The following is a 19,180-nucleotide window of genomic DNA, read 5'->3' on the forward strand; positions in this document are numbered from 1 at the left end:
AAGTATAGATTTGTATAGAGTTTTTGGATCTTGGCTTTGCCAGTGCTTGTTTATTCACTTCACTTATAATGTTTTGAGTTGATATGCCCCAAGAAGGGGAACAGTGCTTTTTCAAGGACATTTGGATATGTGCCCAGATCCAGGTCCAATGAGGTGAACACATTGGACTCTTTTGAAGAACTCTAATTTCCATACAGAGCTTTGAAAGCTATTGTAGATTGGAACATAACCACTAGCATTCATCCACCATGTTGTATTATGACTGTGGCATTTCTGGTTGTAGTAGCAGTGTCAACACGTTGATGTGCAGATGATGGATTTTTGGGGGATGTTAAGGAAAACTTTATCCTCCCATCAGTAAACTTCAAATCGTTGTTACCTAACCTTGCATGCGAAACATTGCTAGTTCTTGCTATGCAAGTAATTCAGGTCATTTTTAATATTACTGCCTAATGAAGGCATTAGACCTTTTCTTTCGTCTCTCCACTCCTCTCTCACCCCTCCTGGTGCTCTCAGTGCCCTCTCTTGATTTCGAATCCACGTTCCATAGCAGATGGTGTACAGTTGTGATGTTTCTTGGTAAATTCCTTTTAATGTGACGTGATTGATAGCAAGAATATTTCAACAATTTTTAAGAACTTCCCAATGAATCAGTGCAGTTCATTCGAAACAGCACAATTTGTTGAAATCAAAGAAAATTCCCTTCCTCTATGAAATATCGTGCATACTTGTGTATTGGAAGACACCATGATTAACATTTGAAATTTGATACCCTAAAATAGAACAAAACTTTTCCAAACTGTTTCAGTGCAGTTTCACTCCTTTTTAATTTGTACTTCCAAGCATGTTAAAGAATGTAAAAATAGAAGACAACGAATTATCCTGAAACCACAATCTGAGTATGAATTTAGTCCGAAGGCTGCAAAGAGATATTATCATGTCTCTTTTGATAGCTCTAGAATGTTTCCAACCTCTAAGAAAGGTTTGGTTAGGAAAATAACAAATGTGCAGCGAGGTTACTTGGCCATACTATTTGAATCTTTGCTTTGTATGGGGGTCGCTGATTTGCAGCACTATTTGTAAGATAAAAATGTACTTTTTGGATTTTCTCCATAGTGCTCTAATATCTGACGGAAGTTGAAGTAGCACAAAGCGGGTGGTTCCATGAACGAGCACTGAGTAAATACTTGACAGCATATTATAGCATTTTGTGGGGTGTAGGCATAAAATAACCAAAGATCAGAGTAGACATAACACCTAAATCATGGACACACATGATCGGTTAATAAATGAGTCCAAAGGATCATCACCTACAGGGGAACATTTGTATTTCATATTTCTAACCCGAAAATGTTTAATTGGTGTAATAATTCAAACTAAAATTAGGACAAGTGATAAAACACCGCCAGAGTAATATTGAGGTCCATAATACAGATGAAAACCAGTTTGATCCGAATGGTGGAGTCGAGTACAGTGTTCTTAAAAGTGCGTCATTGCATGACGATAAAATGGAGTCTGTTTTACTCCAGCCATTGACTATAAACCAGGCATGTTGACCGAGGGTATCAGCAGGAGGGGTTTTCTTTTTGTCACGGCAGTTCAGGTATTCTGACCGAGACGAGGCCTACACCGGCACCACAGGCTCGGTTGGCATTCTGAAGTGCGCCACGAACCACGTGCTTTCAGATACCGACATGCTTCACCCGGGTGTGTTCTTATGGATGGAGCGATAAAGGCGCGTCACCTATTAGGCAGGTATGCAGTTTGAGTTATGGGCTGTCCCTGCAGGGCATTGTTGAGCGTAGTTTCACACCATTGCGTCCACCCGCTGATTAGACGGGGCAGGGAGTTCTCATGGAAACTGCTTGACTGCTTTATGGATCTGTCTACATACACATCTCAGATGTCAAGCATGTGCACAGCCCCATGTAATGGAGTTGATAAAGTGCTGAAGAAAAAGTATATGCAGGGTTCCTTCTGTTGTATGTTGCATTTTGACGATTCTTTTCTTAAGGACATGGTATATCATTTTGTCAGGGTTGCGCAGTATGAGTCAATTAAACTTATGTTTTTTGTCTATGTGTATGGCGTAACAAGATAAAAACTCGTAGCATAGAGTGCATTAAATACATAATTATTTACCATTTTAAAGAATTCCGTTATATATGTGAGCTAGTGCCTTCTACTGTTGCAGTCTTTTAATTGCTTTCCATCTCTTTACCTTCTCTTAAAGTATTGTTTCTGCATCTTATGCTTCTTAAAGCCCCAATGGTTCTTAGGTGGCAGAGAGTGTACATGTCGGTTTAGTAAAAATGTAATCATTTTTTTATTTTATTTAAGACCAATCAGTGTAAAAAGTGAAACGTTATTTAGTCAGATGATGGCATTCAGAACAAATGTATGCTCTTTGTTTTGGATAAATAGACTCATAATTTGTCACTCAAAGGATAGTAACTGTTATTTTTTAACTAATATAGAGTGATGTATATGAATGGCCAGACTTCTCTCCAGAGACAGCAACTGTACATAAGAAAAAGCTAGTTACTTGTAATGTAACTCCAGTTGACCACTATTGGTATCCTCACAGATTCACATGCTTTTTAATTAACTCCAGCAACTCTGTGAATCGCCCACAAAATAAATGAAAGCCTTTCTGCCACTTTGAACGTCAACCCATATTTCAACCAATAAGGTGAGTGGGTGTGTGAAACCTGTTCACCAGATGTCACCTTCAGATTCTTGAGCACATGTATGCAATGTTGTCGGGGACTTGAGTGGCTTTCATGTGGATCGATGAAAAGTACTAGTGCAGGAGAACTGTACGTTAAAGAAAGGTTATATTTTCCCTTTCCGTTCGGTTATGATAAATGCTCTTTGAATTAGATAGCAAGTCCCTTAAAATATATAGTTGAAGAGCCAGTATGGTTATATTCTAAAAGCATACAACCACTAAAATTCCACATTCATGGTTAGCTACACGCTCATAACCACAATGCACTGTTCATGATCTCAGTCATGCCACTGTTCACCAAGTGATGTCAGTTGACATCTACAGTGTAAACATAGAATACCACTGCTGTAATCACCCACTAATGGCGCATTTACTTATAAACCTGCATTGCAGTTGTTCCCAGGCAATTCTCGTATGTGTATGTTCAGTTGCAGCAAAGTTAGGCAGCTTTTCACTTTTTAGGTCTTGCCCAGACAACCCATGCCCTGTCTCTGCAAGATATTTTGTTTACACACAGTGAGTGGGCTTACAGTTCGCCCATTGCTTACCATTGTTTGGCAGCTTTGTCAATCATGTTTGGCTTCAAAATGGTCTGTGCTTGCTGGCGTCACTTTTTTTTGTCTGCTTACTCCTCTCAAATGCCTAAGTACTAGTACTAGTGTCCATCCACTGCTTTTCTTCTGAGGACTACTTTTTTCTTTATCTTCGAACCGTCCCTGCGAGTGCACGTCCCACCAGTCTGCTGTGTTTTATTGGCGTTTGAACCTCTTTGATGATTATCAGATGAGGAGGGTACATGGGGTGTAGGGCAGTACAACCATAAGTCTTGCCCTATTTCAGCATTCTCCGCTGCTACAGTTTGTGAACACCTGCTCCAGCTAGGCGTGGGTTCTAATCCCACCCCTGTACTCTCCCCCCCTCCACCCCCCTCCTCTTGTTCCTGAGCAATATTCGTAGTTTCGCTCCCAGCTTCCTGGTCATTTGCCTAGTTAGTGGTGGAAAGGCTGGCGGTTGCTAAGAAAAAGTTTACATCTCTGAGATATGCAAGCAATGTGGCCCAATGGCGAGAGCTGCTACCATCGTGATTAAGGAACCAGGTGGGAGTCCCAGCCTCAATTCAGTATTTTGTGATGCAGCGCTCAACACTCAGTGGTTAACAGGTGAGTAAATGTTTAAAATGTACACTCGCATGATAACAGTGTAGTTGTGTTGCGAAGCACTGAAATGCCGCCATACAGAGTGTGCACTATATGGAACTGCAGGTTACATCCATAAGCATCCCATGTGACTTTCTTTCTTAAAGCTGCAACATTATTTCGGACTGATCTTTAGTTATAGTTTTGAGTTGACAAGAAAAGTATATATTAATGCCACAATCGTCCCTAGCAGCGAGTCCGAGCCATCTGGTCTGTTTGCTTATCAGCGTGAAACATCGGCGCAAAACTCACAGGAGAGGGAATGTGGCATTACGGCCAGAGCTGCCAACTTGAGAGTTGGTGAACCAGGTTCAAGTCTATGTGTCGACTCGCCATTTGGTGATTCTGGGCAAATCACTTAATATTCCCATGCCTAATATAGAAACATGTTTAATGTAACTAATGCTGATGTAAAGCTCTACTTCTGGTCTGCAATTAATGCGTCAAACAACTTTATGCAGAAGAGGTCAGTGCATGTTTATCGACTCGAAGGCCCCAAATTCTACTCATGCCAGCCATGGTACAGGGGAGGCCTCCGTGTATACCACAAACAAAAGCACAATAATTGTTTCAAGTTCTGCATGTTTGAAAGGTAACAGAGGAAACGGGGCACTGATATTCAGTGTGTCCCACTTTCCACTTCTAATACAGGTGCACAGGGCATGCGGAAAGAAGGCCACAGGTAGCTTGAGAGTGGAAGGAACAGGTCCCTCATGGGCACACACTTGGGGTGCTAACACTGCAGAAGATGGTATGGTTTAAGCCCCCCTCCCACAATTGTTAAAATGCATGCAGCATACATGTAGGTATATGTATGTGGACATGGAGCTACATTAATGAAAGACAAATACAATTCTGGCATGCTGCACTGAATTTAACATTGGCACTCGTAAGAGAAGCTTGAAAGTGGCAGTCTTGCAGGTGTTGTTCCAGCTGCTGCAGCCATATTAACCCTCACAAAAGAAATTAAAGGCTGTGGGCACTTACAGTGCTTCGACGAACAGTGATTAAAAAAAAAAAGCGGGGGTTGGGGGTGATTCCTACGGTACATTAACCGAAAAGCCTTTTCTCATTTGACATTTAAACAATTTAATTATTAATACTTGATTAAATGTTTAATGGATCAATCAATCTGCAATACAACCGCGGAATTTACTTCACCCGATAACTAGTGTGTTAGGTTTACCATTGTTAATGACCCAACGGCAAACTGTTGTGAATGTTTGTTATACTTGTTCGGATCATGCCGTTGAAGGTACTATTACATTGCCGATTGATTGCTGTGTCAGGGGCATTGCTGCCCAGAGCTCGTTGTGTTGCCGTTGCAGGTTGTTCTAGCAGAACTTCGGGCTAATGCTTCTCTCAGCAGATTAACATTTTCTTTGCCAAGGTTCAGTTTTTTTGTGACATCGCGTGTTTCTATACATTGAACATGACCTCTCTGTCTCGGTGTGACCGTGTCTAATTCGCGGTGCAACACCGTTTACTTTGAAGTGTATATATGTTTTCAGTGGGAGCACTATATAGTAAAGGTACACGCTACACTGCAAAATTATATGCATATCCCCGCCTGTTCTGGCATGTTAATTGCTCCACCTATCCTAAAGTGCAGCATCAAGCCACCAAATTGGAGGGCACACATGCCACCCAGGGCCAGACTGGCCGTAACGGGCATCAGGCATTTCCCTGGGAGGCTGGAAGGATGGGTTTGGTTTTGCAGCAGTGGTTGACGGTTTTGCAGACGTTAGGGCCGGTTTTGTTACTGGGGGTTTATTTTGCAGCACTGCTGCAATATCGGACACCCAGTAAAAAAAAAAAAAAAAAAAATCAGCAGCGCTTCACACTTGCGCCCCCAAGGGGGCTGGTGCGACAAAATTGCCAAGACTGCTTCGGGTTCCCAATCCGACCCTTATGCCACCTTTGACATGGCACCAGAAGCATGTAGCAAGCAAAAAACATCTGACCCTAACATACCATGAGACTTGTGCTGGTCTCCCGTGCACGCTGCTGGGATGGATTTACATCATTTTATGAACTGTTCAGTTTGTATTATCACAAAATCACATTCATGTTTTAGGCACAGGGAGATTAAGTGATGTGTCCCGAATCACAAGATGTTCAGCCACAGCTACTTGAACCTACCTCCCCAGTTCCAAAGTCCACAACTCTGCCAGTAATCACATCTCCTTGCTTCATCCTCCAAAGCCCTTAGGACAGTTTTGCAGCTAGCAGCATATGTTGTTTTATGTCTCCTTTGAAGTCAAAACAAATACCTGGCAAAGTCAAAGAACCGCTTTTTAGGTCTCGCCAAGGCAGCGCGCATGCGCTGCTCTAGGAGGGCCTTTAGCCATCGGTCTGCTCCTTTTCAAGCACACTCGTGTTTGTGCTGGCATCCACCCAGCGGGAGCGATCAGCTGCGCGCGCGGTAATTGAAAACTGCTCGCAAGTGCATTTGCCTGCTCTTTCGCGGCTGTGGGGCCGCGAAACGCTCCCTCATGGTTGTTGTATTCTGAGGTTGAATGTCTTCACATGCTACATTCGTTCTGTCATTCCAAATAGAGGTGCTGCGCTTTGGTAAAACAAAAAAAAAGCCTTCCCTGTCACAATAGCATTGAGGCGCTGTGTGGGCAAGAGGCAGCCTTTCCCACTCCATCATGCTCTCTGCACCTCTAATTGGCAGGTATAGATCAGTCCGTGCGGTACAATATGTAGCATGAGAGGCTTCTGTCGAAGCGTGCCATTTTTTTTTATCTCATAAGTCCACTGTGTGCCATGCCGTTCACATCCGAATGCCATGAAGCAGCAGCAAAGCAGCTCCCGGGGGGCATGGGGGATATTGCCCCCGTCACTGTGAAATCCATGGGTGGTGAGGGGAGCCATTCGTCTTATCTCGTTAACGCCTGAAGTCAAACAGCGGTGAGGATTTATGCTGGGGGTGGAGGAGGAGCTCTAACCACCCTGGAGAGGGCCCTGGAGACCAGGCGAGAATAATATGTGTGTGTCTAGATATACTATTCATAGAAGCATGCGGTAAAACGTCACCTCCTGTCTAATCTACTCTAGACATTTTTCCTATTTTGTATTTATAGATGAGCCGCGGTTTCATTCACATTGCGATTGTAGTGCTGCATCCTTGCACGCTTCCACAACTGCTGCCTTTGGTGCACAGTTTGTGTGCATGCACACACGCTGTTGTTTTGTGGATAAGGGGCTGTGTCCTTCTGTTATCAGACTTGTATATGTTCTGTTGATATGAGGAATGGTGGTTTGGCGTGCCTGGGGGAAGCTTGTATTCCCTGAGCCTTGTGTGGCTGTGAGAGGGCGTGTGGTGCTGCTGCTGCAGCCGCTGTACCTGTTCAGTGTGCATGGAGCTCTGCACTGCTACTGCTTTTGCTGTGACTTTTCTCTCTGGGATTACACTTCCACCCACCTCCTCTGCTGTGCCTTTGAGGACGCGAGGGGAGGTTACGTATATGTTCCACCCTCCTCTCTCAGCCTACTCTCGGAGGGCGCAAAGTAGTTCGCTTTATAAAAACATAAAAAAAACAAATACTTAATCTGTATTCATGTTTCTCGTCTCATTTTTGGGAGGGAACTTCCACTTCTGCTGCCTGTGCGGCTGTATGCGTTCCGGATGCTGACGGTAAAACAATTAACAAAAAAAAAACTATAAAAAAAGTATTAATGTGACAATTACACCCCAAACTCACCTTGAGTTTCTGTAACCAGTACTATGGCATTTTAGATAAATCTTCATGTTAGTTAAATTTTCTAAAGCAGGTTTGCACAGGTTTATACATTTTTCAGCCTGATGGTATCATTTGAGAGCCTGGTGCACTGCATTGTGGTAATTGAAGGCTTGGTTTTGTTAAAGGAAACACGTCCGAATAACTCACCTGGAATCAGATATTTCTGAAAATAGAGCCCTGGACTGGAAAGTGCCTCTGGAATGGCGCTTTTCGGCACATCCCTACCATCTGAGCATCCCCCAGGATCCTGCGGACATCTTGCTCCAGAGAGTTGATGAATGGCGTTGACAAAAAACAAGCATTGGCATAACCAATAGGTCTCCCTTTTGGGACCTTATGAGTGTTTAGTTATCCAGCACAATATCTTTGGTGCATGGCTAAACACTTATAAGGTCCCAAAGGCGTGACCTATTTTCTATGGCTATGCCAGTGCTCGTTTCTTAGAGCCATGCTGCGAGCTAGAAACAATGCCACTTAGAATAATTTCAGCATCACTGGTCACAATCCAAAACACTGCACAGCTACGTTCACACTAAATGATTGTAAAAGAAGGATGTTGTCTTTGTTTAAAAACAAGGTTACACAGCTAAAAGAAATTGGCAAAGCTAGCTTTTGCAGAAGCAACACCTACTGGCGTTGCCAATGCTTGTTATTTGTATATTGCTGGTGGGAATGATATTGTAATATTTTGTATGCTTTTTGTGTTTTCTCCTCTACTAGTTCCTTCAGAACCTCTGTTATGTAAGTTTGCTGATGGAGGGCAGAAGAAGCGACAGAATCAGAACAAATATGTCCAGAATGGTAGAGCGTGGCCTAGAGAGGGCGAGGTGAGACTTGTAAGTCCTTTTATTAATGCTTCCGTGTGGATGTGTATTAATGAACAGTTCGAAACATGAACCCGGTCACACAGTGGTTTTGTATTTGTCTCATTACAGATATGGGTGGGTGTAAAATATAGGGTTTTATCAAACACAGTTTTATTTTAACACACTTAAGAAGGTTTTGAACTATGAAAAACAGTTAACGCTGAGTACACATGAAATGTACTTTATGGACCCAATGAGTCCTATTTTCTGTGGTCTCAAGAAATCAAAGTGCTAACGGTAAATCAAACGCACTCAAATGTAGGCAGTTCGTTGTTTTGGAATATTTTTATTAATTGAGCAAGCTAAGAGCTTCTGACTTTATTATTTATGTCTTATACTTCGAGTCGGAGGGCTACTTTGTTATACTGTTGTTGCGCCTGTAAGTCACAAGTAAGTTTTTCTTGTATTACCTAAATCGTTTTAGTGCCAGATCAAATTCTCGTTCTGTGTAGGATTGTGTATTGTACTATAAAAAGTAGAGTTAGCCATTTAATAACCACAGGTTATTTATCACATGTCTGTATTTGGGTCTTCTTGCTCTGCTTGTTACTGTAGCACCATTTACCATGTCTGGGCCTGTGGACCCTATTTCTCTACGGCGCCTCTTAAAGTGCCTGTGGCTGCTGTCACTCCGCTGTGCTTATGGTCACCTGCTATTGAATATGAGCACCAATTATTGTACCCTGGCTTACCTCCAGTAGGGGTTTTCAAGAGTGAGGTTAATTAGAGGACATCTGGCAGCAAGATAGCCTTGAATAGCAGGCCCTGGAGTTAGACCGTGCACAAGAACTGGAAAAACGAGCAAGTACCTCTATGGAAGAGAACCAGGCATAAGAGAATCGGTCGACAAATCGGCAGCATGCTCTGCAGGCGGTTGCTTATGAGGGATGAGGAAGAAATCTGCATTCAGACTTTTGACAGACCGTGCAGCTGCTGTTGCTGAGCTCTCTGACCTAGCTCAGGCCAGGGGTGGGACAGCGCAGGAAGCCCAGCCCAGGAAATGTCTGTGTCCTTACTCACATTTACAGTACAGTGAATAAGGAAGTATAGAATGTATTTATACTCCAGCTCGTTAGCTTAAACCCGCCTACAGTTATTTTGAACAGTAATCCAAACAGATGAGTATTACAGAGTACAAGAGAAATTGGAGGCTCAGAGGAGGAGGCTAAGAATGCAGGTTCATCAGTTTGACTTGTGGCACATAGAATAATAAAGATAGCTGTAAATTGTTTCCACTTACATTACAGTAAAGCCTTCCAAACAGATGCCAAGGGCTTACCTACAAGCAAATAGACTGCCTGCGGGAATTAGAATATTAAACTGTACGAAGAACAAAGGATTCTGGTAAACCGTGATCGCGTTGTAGATTGATGCTTGACCAACAGTAAGACGCATGGGACGCGTCTACCAGAGATTCTTAGTAAGGCCTTCAGAAGTAACATGCAGGTGGTTGCAAAGGAGATCATTCCCTTTTCACAGAGGTGTCATATCAACCCAAGTACCTCTGCCACTGGGTTCAGGCAGAATAAAGTTTGAAGATTGGTCAATTATGTTATTCTTATAACTGTTGATTCTTGCTATGAGGTATAGGGACACAGTGGTAGAAACAATTGGACAGTACAGGAACGAACGCCCACTACAAGGTTACATAATATAAGAGTAGCCTTTATGAACCAAAGCTTATCAAGTCATCTTTTAGGGCAGAGAAAAGGGCCAACAGTTTGTGCTCAAATAGAAAGGAGCACGGTAAGCAGAAGAAGCCGGGATCCATTGCCACTAGCACTTTGTGTTTCAGGAGGGATGTCTTTGAACCAGTAGCTAGAGAAAACCAACCGACTACAGGGAACCGAAATGCAGTAGGTTATTCACTGCAGATCCTCTAAGAGGAGACTGGAGGATCTAAAATTGCTAGAATACAAAATATTAAAATGTTGTAAATGCAAATACTTTCAGGTAAGAATACTATAGCAGTGGACATTATGAAATGTATTTTCGAAGGGGAATTAAAATTAAGCTTGATTGTCTCCAAAGGTTCAGGTAAAATAAATAAACGGAAATGGTGGGGTTTGCATAAAATTGCTTCTTTTTTCCCATTAATTTCCCAAACTGCACTAAATTTGTTTGGTTTAAAACTATAAGGAAATTAAAACTATTTGCTTTTCACAACAATAACGTAGACTTGCAACTCAGACACCCTACAATACAAATATCACTACAGATTTTCACCTTAAACTATTAGTGTCTGCTATTCTTTCCAGGGTTGAAAAGGCAGAGAGCCCTTGAATAATTTGAGCAAACGAGATGAGGCACTTTACCAGACCTTTTGTCTCACAAGCTGGTTCTTCATGCTGCATAGTTACAGAGACCTCCAGTGGTTGTTGCTTTGTCTCAAGCTTACCATACTCCCAAGGCATTGGAAGACACATTTTCCTCGAATGAGTTAAGGGATGTGATACCAGAGCCAATATATTGTCTCCTGCTTTTTAAATGTAACCGGGAGTGAGATCTTGCGGCAGGTGCCTGTTGCCACATGTGGCAGATACTAGGTTTCTGTAGTAGGGGATCTCTGTGTATAGTCATAATCTAGTGAATAGTCCCGCCCATGTGCGTGGACCCCGGAGCAATCAAAAATAATCTCTTACAGTGTCAAAAAATGCAGAAAATGCATAGACACTTAAGAGAGAATTTAAAGACAGATAATGCAGCCAAAAGGCTACACTGTCCAGTACTTCAACTAGAAATTTCCACCATAAAATCCACAAAACAGCAAAGCCTGTACAGATTTCCCTTGCTTAACAGCAAAATCCCTCAGGAATGATAGAGAGAAGAACCTGGACAGACAAGCCCCATAGGCTGCCATTATGTGGCTTAACTAGGATACTGTGCCTTTAAGAGAACCTTCCAGAACCTTCTCTCAGTATCCCAGAATGCATAGCAGGTCCAACTTAGCCTCAGTTCTTTTTTCCGGCTCCTGCAAGCAGGACCCTGGAGCATTGAGCTCTCCCTTTCAAGGGTTTTTGTTAGTGTTTTACACTGATTTCGACTTTTGGTACTTTTAAAGTACTCTGGTGACTTTCTTTCTGTGTTTCTGCACTCTTTTTTGTCCAATAATGCCTGCATTATTCGACAAATGCCCTGAGTGCTCAAGAAAGAAGGCCAAGACAGACTCCCATGAGGTCTGTATTCTCTGCCTTCCCTCTTCCCACATCCCTGAGGAGTGTAGGATCTGCAGAAGCTTCTCTGGAAGGACCCTGAAGGAGAGGAAGAAGATCAGGCTTCAGGGCCTTGAGGAGAGAAAGCTGAAGGCACGAGGTGGGTCAGGAGGGGCTCCTTCTACCCATGCTGAGGCCTCTGGGGGGCTCCCCAGGGGCAGGAAGACCAGCCCGCGCCCAAGGTCTCCGTCTGGGTCAGTTGCGCTGACCACGACGTCGAGGGGACGGTCAACGGCCAGTTCCAGGTCTCCCCAGGGCTCTGGGTCGAGAAAACGTCGCCCGTCGACGTCGAGGAACGTGTTCCGGCCGCCGTCGAAGCCGGTGTCGATATCCTCGTCGTCGCTGTCGGCGTCGAGTGATCGACATCGGAGGGCCCGGCGTCGGCGCTCGCCGTCGAGGCGACACCGCCGTTCGCCGTCGAGGACATCGTCGTCGAGGGGATCCTCGTCGTCAAGGTCGCCGTCGAGACGTAAGGCATCTCCGGCGCCGAAGAGGTCGACGTCGAAGCATTCCAAAAGGCCGACGTCGAGACGGTCGAGGAGATCGACGTCGAGAAGGTTGGAGAGGTCGACGTCTAGAAGGTCCAAAGGGTCGCCGTCGAAGCGATCCAGGAAGTCGACGTCGAGACCGGCGAAGAGGTCGAGGTCGCCGTCGAGGCACCATCGCCCGTCGTCGAGGTTTCGTGGCTCGTCGATCTGGTCAGGGTCGACGTCGAGACGGAGACACGGTTCGACGTCGAGGAGTGTGATTCGGTCGACGCCGAAGGACCGTTCGACGTCGAGGGGACATCGGTCGTCGTCTGGACACCGGTCTTCAGCGTCTGGAGGTCCTAAGGACAAGCCCAGGACTGTGGGGGGCTCCCCACTCTCTGGTAGAGGTGATGGCTCGCCGGGACCGGCGCATTCCGGGGTGGATACTCCGATGAAGCCGTCTACGCCTCCTCCGCGGCCGGCTGTGCCGAAGGGTCCTCCTCCGAAGGCCCCTACCCCGCCTCCGAAGCCGGCTCCGCGGGACCCGCGTCCGGTTGCTCCTCCACCCCCGATCCCACCGGGGGAGGTGTCGATGCCTAAGTTCCCGACGCCTCCGAAGAAGACTCCTAAGAAGCCTGGAGCTCCTGACCCTGGGAGGCCGAAGGAGCGTCCGAGGCCCAAGAGGTCGAGGTCTCGCTCGGGGAGACGGGACAAATCAAGGAGTGGCCGCGGATCTTCATCACGATCCAGGCATCATCACAAGAGACGTCGGTCCAGGTCACGTTCTCCTTCTGGGACCCGTTCCTACTCGCCCACGCTGTCCGATTCGCCGGAGACTAGGGTGTCTCCGATAGACGATATTAGCACATTTCAGGAGGTTCTCCTGCGTGGTGCGGCGAAGTTGGGCATTGAGGTTGAAGCGCCTACGGCTTCTACCTCGGTAATCTTTGAGACTTTACACAAGAGGCACTTGTCTCGCCCCCTGTTACCTCTGGTGCCGGGGCTCCTTGAGCCCGCCGAACAGCTATTCCTGACGCCGGCAACGGTGAAATCTGTCCCTTCCAGGATACTGAAAAAGTACAGGGCTCCGGACTCAGACCCAGCCTTCTTGAGGAAGGACCCGGTACCGGATTCAGTCATCGTGACTGCTGCTCGGAAGCTTCATGCCACCTCCCCTGCGTCCACGGTGCCTCCGGACAAGGAGAGCCGGTGGATCGATTCTGCCGGTCGCAAGGCGTGTGGGACATCCGCCTCGTCCATGAAGGCAGCCAGTGACTCGGCTTTGCTGGGACGTTACGACCGGTCCCTTTGGGACTCGATGGAGCAGTTCGCAGATCTCGTCCCTCGAGACCGCAAGGAGGACTTTGTGGAGATCGTCAAGGAGGGGATGTTGGTCTCTAATCAGGCCATCGGCGCCGCAGCAGACATATCGTTGCTGTCCGCGCACGGATATTGCCACGGGATTCACCAGAGACGCCATGCTTGGCTCAGGTTGACATCGTTGAAACCGGAGGCACAGCAACGCGTGGCGAATCTCCCGTTTTCCGGAGATACCCTCTTCGGGAAGCACGCGGATGATGAGATGGCCAGGATGAAGGCCGAAGCGGAGACCCTGACGGCAGTGGGCCTGGAAAAGCCCAAGGAAAAGAAACCCTTCCGACAGTACCAGCGTCGGTTTGGGGCGCAGGGTCGTGGAAGGGGGCAGTCTGCTGGTCAACATCAACAGCGGCAGCAGCAGCAGCAGTACAGGCAGCCCTTCCAGAAGCGGCAGGGTGGTAGAGGTCGTCAACAGTCCTCTACCGCGACCAAGGGCCCGGCCGGGTCCCGTCCCTGAGCTGTTACTTCCCCCTCGTCCGTTACCCGCTCCGGTGGGGGGAAGCGTTCAATTTTTTCTGGCAGAGTGGAGAAAAATTACTCAGGACAAGTGGGTGCTGAATATTGTTTGCAATGGATACAGTCTACGTTTCACCAGCCCTCCTCCATCGATTCCTCCCGTCAGCTCGCAGTATCAACTGCGCGAGCTTCAGACGGAGGCGGACGTTCTGCTAAGGAAAAGGGCGATCGAAGACGTACCTCTGTCTCAAAGAGGAAGAGGTCTGTACTCTCGGTTCTTTCTTGTCCGCAAGAAGGACAAAAACGAGTTCAGGCCCATTCTGGATTTGCGGCAGGCAAACAAGTGGATTCGCAGAGAAAAGTTTCGCATGCTGTCGTTGCATCAGATCTACCCTCAGCTGCAACGGGGAGACTGGATGTGTGCCATAGATCTACAGGACGCATACTTCCACGTGCCCATTGCATGCAAACACAGAAAATTTCTGCGCTTTCAAGTCGGCACCAATCACTATCAGTACACGGTGCTGCCCTTCGGACTGAAGTCTGCACCCAGGACATTCTCAAAATGTATGGCAGTGGTAGCGGCACACCTGAGGAAGAACAAGGTGTTTGTCTACCCGTACCTGGACGATTGGTTGATCAAAGCCTCCTCCTTCTCGGAAGCCCGAGCACACTTCCAGAAGACGTGCGTTCTCTTGAACAAGCTGGGGTTGCACATCAACATGTCCAAGTCGGTCCCGATTCCGGTGCAGTGCATCCAGTACTTGGGGGCCTCCATCAATACGCTGTCAGCAAGCGTGTCTCCTTCGGAAGAGCGACGTTTATCACTCGTTCGGTAGGCTCAGGCTCTCATGAAATCTCCGTCTACGACTGTGAGGACCGTGTCTTCTCTACTGGGATCGATGGCCTCTTGCATCTTTCTCACTCCTCACGCACGGCTACAGATGCGTCCTCTGCAGGAGTGCTTGGAGGATCAGTGGGACCAGAGGAGAGGTTCTTGGGACGACAGGATACGACTGTCTCTACATGCTCTTCAGTCTCTGAAGTGGTGGTGCTCGAAGGAGAATCTCCTCAGAGGCGTTCCCTTCCACAAGGACATTCCCACACAGACCATCGTGACGGATGCGTCTCTCCAAGGTTGGGGGGCGCATTCCGGAGATCTACAAATTCAAGGGACGTGGTCCCCGACGGAGTCCACGTACCACATCAATTTCCTGGAACTGAGAGCTGTTCACTTGGCACTGAAGGCCTTTCATCCGTCCTTTCAGACCAACTCTCTGCTTGTTCAGACGGACAACACGACTACGATGTATTACCTCAACAAGCAGGGGGGCTCGAGATCGCGCACTCTGTCGCAGGAGGCGCAGGCGATCTGGCACTGGCTTCTGGCTCGAGGACTGTCGATAACGGCCACCCATCTGCCTGGTGTGCAGAATGTTCAGGCAGACGAACTGAGCAGAATCGTGCAGGAAAACCACGAATGGGTCATAAACGACGAAGTACTAGGAGAAGTCTTCGCAAGGTGGGGAACTCCAGACGTAGATCTGTTTGCCACCGCCGAAAACAGCAAATGCCGAGGCTTCGCCTCCAGGTACTTCCAGCCAGGGACGCTGGGGAACGCGTTATGGATCAACTGGTCGAACAGCTTTCTGTACGCTTTTCCACCAATTCCCCTGATTCCGGCGGTTCTCATCAAGCTGTCTCAATCCAGGGCGAGAATGATTCTGATTGCCCCGGAATGGCCCAGACAGTGGTGGTTCACGGACCTGCTTCACCGATCTCTCCTTCCTCACATGAAGCTGCCGTGCAGGCCGGACCTTCTCACGAAGTTCGGGGGGCGGATGGTGCACCCCAACCTCTCGTCTTTGAGTTTGGCGGCATGGCTCCTGAAATAGTGCAATATGGCCATCTGAATCTCCCAGAGGATTGTATGGGCATACTGAAGGAGGCTAAGCGACCTTCCACTAGGACTTCCTATGCCTACAAGTGGAAGAGGTTTTGCATCTGGTGCAAGTCTAAGAACTATGACCCTACGTCATGCAAGGAAGATGTCATCCTTCCATATCTGCTTCATCTGGCGCAGTCGGGCCTTAATGTCCGTTCCATTAAGGTTCATCTGGCTGCTTTGACTGCCTACAGGAAAGGCCCTTCACAGACTTCCTTTTTCCAGATCCCTGTGATCAAAGATTTTTTGGAAGGCTTGAAGAAAGTGTTCCCTCCTGTCAGGCTTCCTTCGCCTTCATGGGACTTGAATGTGGTGCTGTCCAGATTGATGAAGGAGCCTTTTGAACCCATTCATAAGGCTTCGTTGCAGCACCTGTCCTGGAAGGCGGCGTTCCTCGTGGCCATTACATCGGCCCGCAGGGTGAGTGAGATTCAGGCATTGTGTTGCCAAGAACCTTATACTGTATTTCATAATGCTAAAGTTGTTATGCGTACTCACCCTAAGTTTCTTCCCAAGGTTGTTTCTGATTTTCATATCAATCAGACTATCACTTTGCCTACGTTCTTTCAGAATCCTTCATCTCCGGCGGAAAGGTCTTTACATTCCCTGGATGTGCGGAGGGTGCTGAAGTTTTATCTTGATAAGACTAAAGATATTCGTAGGTCAGACCAATTGTTCGTCAATTAGGGCTCAGTCAGGACAGGTCTTGCTACCTCTAAACAGTCCATCTCGAGGTGGATTGTGTCCTGCATACAGTTGTGTTACTACAAAGCTAATAAGACCTTAGGAGGTAAGCCTAAGGCTCATTCCACCAGGGGCAAGGCTGCTACGACAGCTATGCTCCGTAATGTTCCCATTGCAGAGATCTGCAAGGCGGCCACTTGGAAGTCGGTCCATACCTTTGCTAAGCATTACTGCCTGGACACTGATGCCAGGGCAGACGCTCAGGTTGGGCAGGCTTCACTGCGGAATCTGTTCGCACAGTAGTGGCGTTATTTTATTCTCCACCGCCGCTTGGTGTGGGGATGGGCTTGCCATTCTATTCACTAGATTATGACTATACACAGAGATCCCCTACTACAGAAGGAGTAGTTTCTGTCCTGTAACTCCAGTTCTGTAGTAGGGGTATCTCTGTTATAGTCATAAGCGCCCTCCCGCCTCCCCGGTGGAGTGTTGTTCATGATCATAATGCTACAGGTCTGGCGTTTCCTACGCCCTCGAAAAGAACTGAGGCTAAGTTGGACCTGCTATGCATTCTGGGATACTGAGAGAAGGTTCTGGAAGGTTCTCTTAAAGGCACAGTATCCTAGTTAAGCCACATAATGGCAGCCTATGGGGCTTGTCTGTCCAGGTTCTTCTCTCTATCATTCCTGAGGGATTTTGCTGTTAAGCAAGGGAAATCTGTACAGGCTTTGCTGTTTTGTGGATTTTATGGTGGAAATTTCTAGTTGAAGTACTGGACAGTGTAGCCTTTTGGCTGCATTATCTGTCTTTAAATTCTCTCTTAAGTGTCTATGCATTTTCTGCATTTTTTGACACTGTAAGAGATTATTTTTGATTGCTCCGGGGTCCACGCACATGGGCGGGACTATTCACTAGATTATGACTATAACAGAGATACCCCTACTACAGAACTGGAGTTACAGGACAGAAACTACTCCTTCCATGTTGTGTCTGCGGTTTAGGCATGGGTCTGCTCCTCCCTGTTACACTTACATTGACTTTAACATTAACATTGAGGCCACTGTCAATGAAGGTCATGTTACCAGCTGTTGGAGACTGTTTTTTGCTACTTGGTGTTGCCTTTAGGTACATGTTAAACTGTTCTTTTTTTTAACCTGGTCCCCGACTTTACCCACAGAGTTAATTGTGCTATGGCTGCATTGTACCATGTGAGACAGTTGCAGCTAGGTCATTTGCTGCACCCAAATCTTCGGGTTAGGTCTTCTACTCTGTCGAATTACCTCCTGTGTAGATGTTCCAACCATATTGCCTTCTGACTAAACAAGCCAGTGTATCTCTTCTCCCTCTGACAATACAATGTTTAGAGCACTGGTCTGTGCACTACAAAATCACACAATCTGTTAGATTTATTATATGAATGGAGTTTACATGGAGCTAGCAGGACATCTCACGAAAGAAATAGATAGTAAAGTGTGTGCTATTATGGTAGACCGTTTCAGCTGTGTGCAGTTAGAAATCAGTGTACGACAAAGGTTGAAAATGTGAGTTTATTTAAATTATTCGATACATTTATCGTCACCTTCTGTATAAGAGAGTGAAGTGACTGCTGAGCTAAAATACGGTTGCATATTAAATTTAAGAAAAAATGTAAACAATATTTGAGTAGAGGTTATTGAAAAAAATGTCAGATTTCTGAAAGTATTTTCTTTTTCATTCTTTCTAGGCTGGGATGACATTGACCTATGATCCGACGACAGCTGCCTTGCAAAATGGGTATGTCAGAAGGTGATATTCTAAAACTAAAAACTAAATCTTTTAGTTCGTAGTATGTAGCTTTGTAGTTATGAACATTCATGTTTCAGTGTATTTCAACTTAACCCTGTTTTCTTTTTAAATACAGATTTTATCCTTCACCATACAGTATTGCAACAAACCGAATGATCACTCAGACATCTATTACGCCATACATTGCGTCACCAGTGTCAACATACCAGGTTTGTACAGTACATTCTCAGGCCCCACAAAGTAATTGGGATTTTAATTTATTTGAAATTTCTGTACAGCTTCTATACATGAATTGCTTTTTGAGTATCCTATGTAAATGTAACTGTCGTTTATGTAGCATATACAGCCCAAGAATAGGCAGTAGAGCATTTATCAAGGAGGAAAAGGCAAGTTCATACAATCAAATAAGGATACAAATAAGTAGCATCAAACCAGTATTATAGCCTTATAACCTGCTGTAGCTGGCTGTACCGACTATTAAAGGCCTGCTCCCGCCTTAAAGGCCCAAGCCGAAGGCGAGGGACTTTAACAAGAGACAGGACTTTAATAGCCGGTATAGCCCTGCTACGAAGGGCTATAAGGCTATGAGAACATTCTGCCACTAGAGGGCAGAATGTTCTAACAAATAAAACAAAGGCTTCTCGAAGCTCGAGGGGATTTAAATCCCCTTGTGCTCCGGGAGGCTTTTGTAAAACATTGGAATGTTGCT

General features: G+C 46.2%; 1 protein-coding gene across 8 annotated transcripts in view; it reads left to right on the forward strand.

Moving 5' to 3' along the window:
- Positions 1-19,180, forward strand: part of RBMS1 (RNA binding motif single stranded interacting protein 1) — a 764,797-nt gene that overhangs the window by 637,833 nt on the left and 107,784 nt on the right. For 3 of the 8 annotated variants that reach the window (XM_078681675.1, XM_078681668.1, XM_078681674.1), the window contains exons 7-9: positions 8,397-8,512; positions 18,410-18,471; positions 18,587-18,680. In XM_078681675.1, coding sequence (XP_078537801.1) covers positions 8,397-8,512; positions 18,410-18,471; positions 18,587-18,680 — 272 coding nt within the window. The remainder of the gene's footprint in view (positions 1-8,396; positions 8,513-18,409; positions 18,472-18,586; positions 18,681-19,180) is intronic. The other 5 variants (XM_078681673.1, XM_078681667.1, XM_078681672.1 and 2 more) reach the window with 3 other exon arrangements.

The sequence above is a fragment of the Lissotriton helveticus genome, chromosome 3_1 (assembly GCF_964261635.1).
Source record: "Lissotriton helveticus chromosome 3_1, aLisHel1.1, whole genome shotgun sequence".
Taxonomy (NCBI): Eukaryota; Metazoa; Chordata; class Amphibia; order Caudata; family Salamandridae; genus Lissotriton; species Lissotriton helveticus.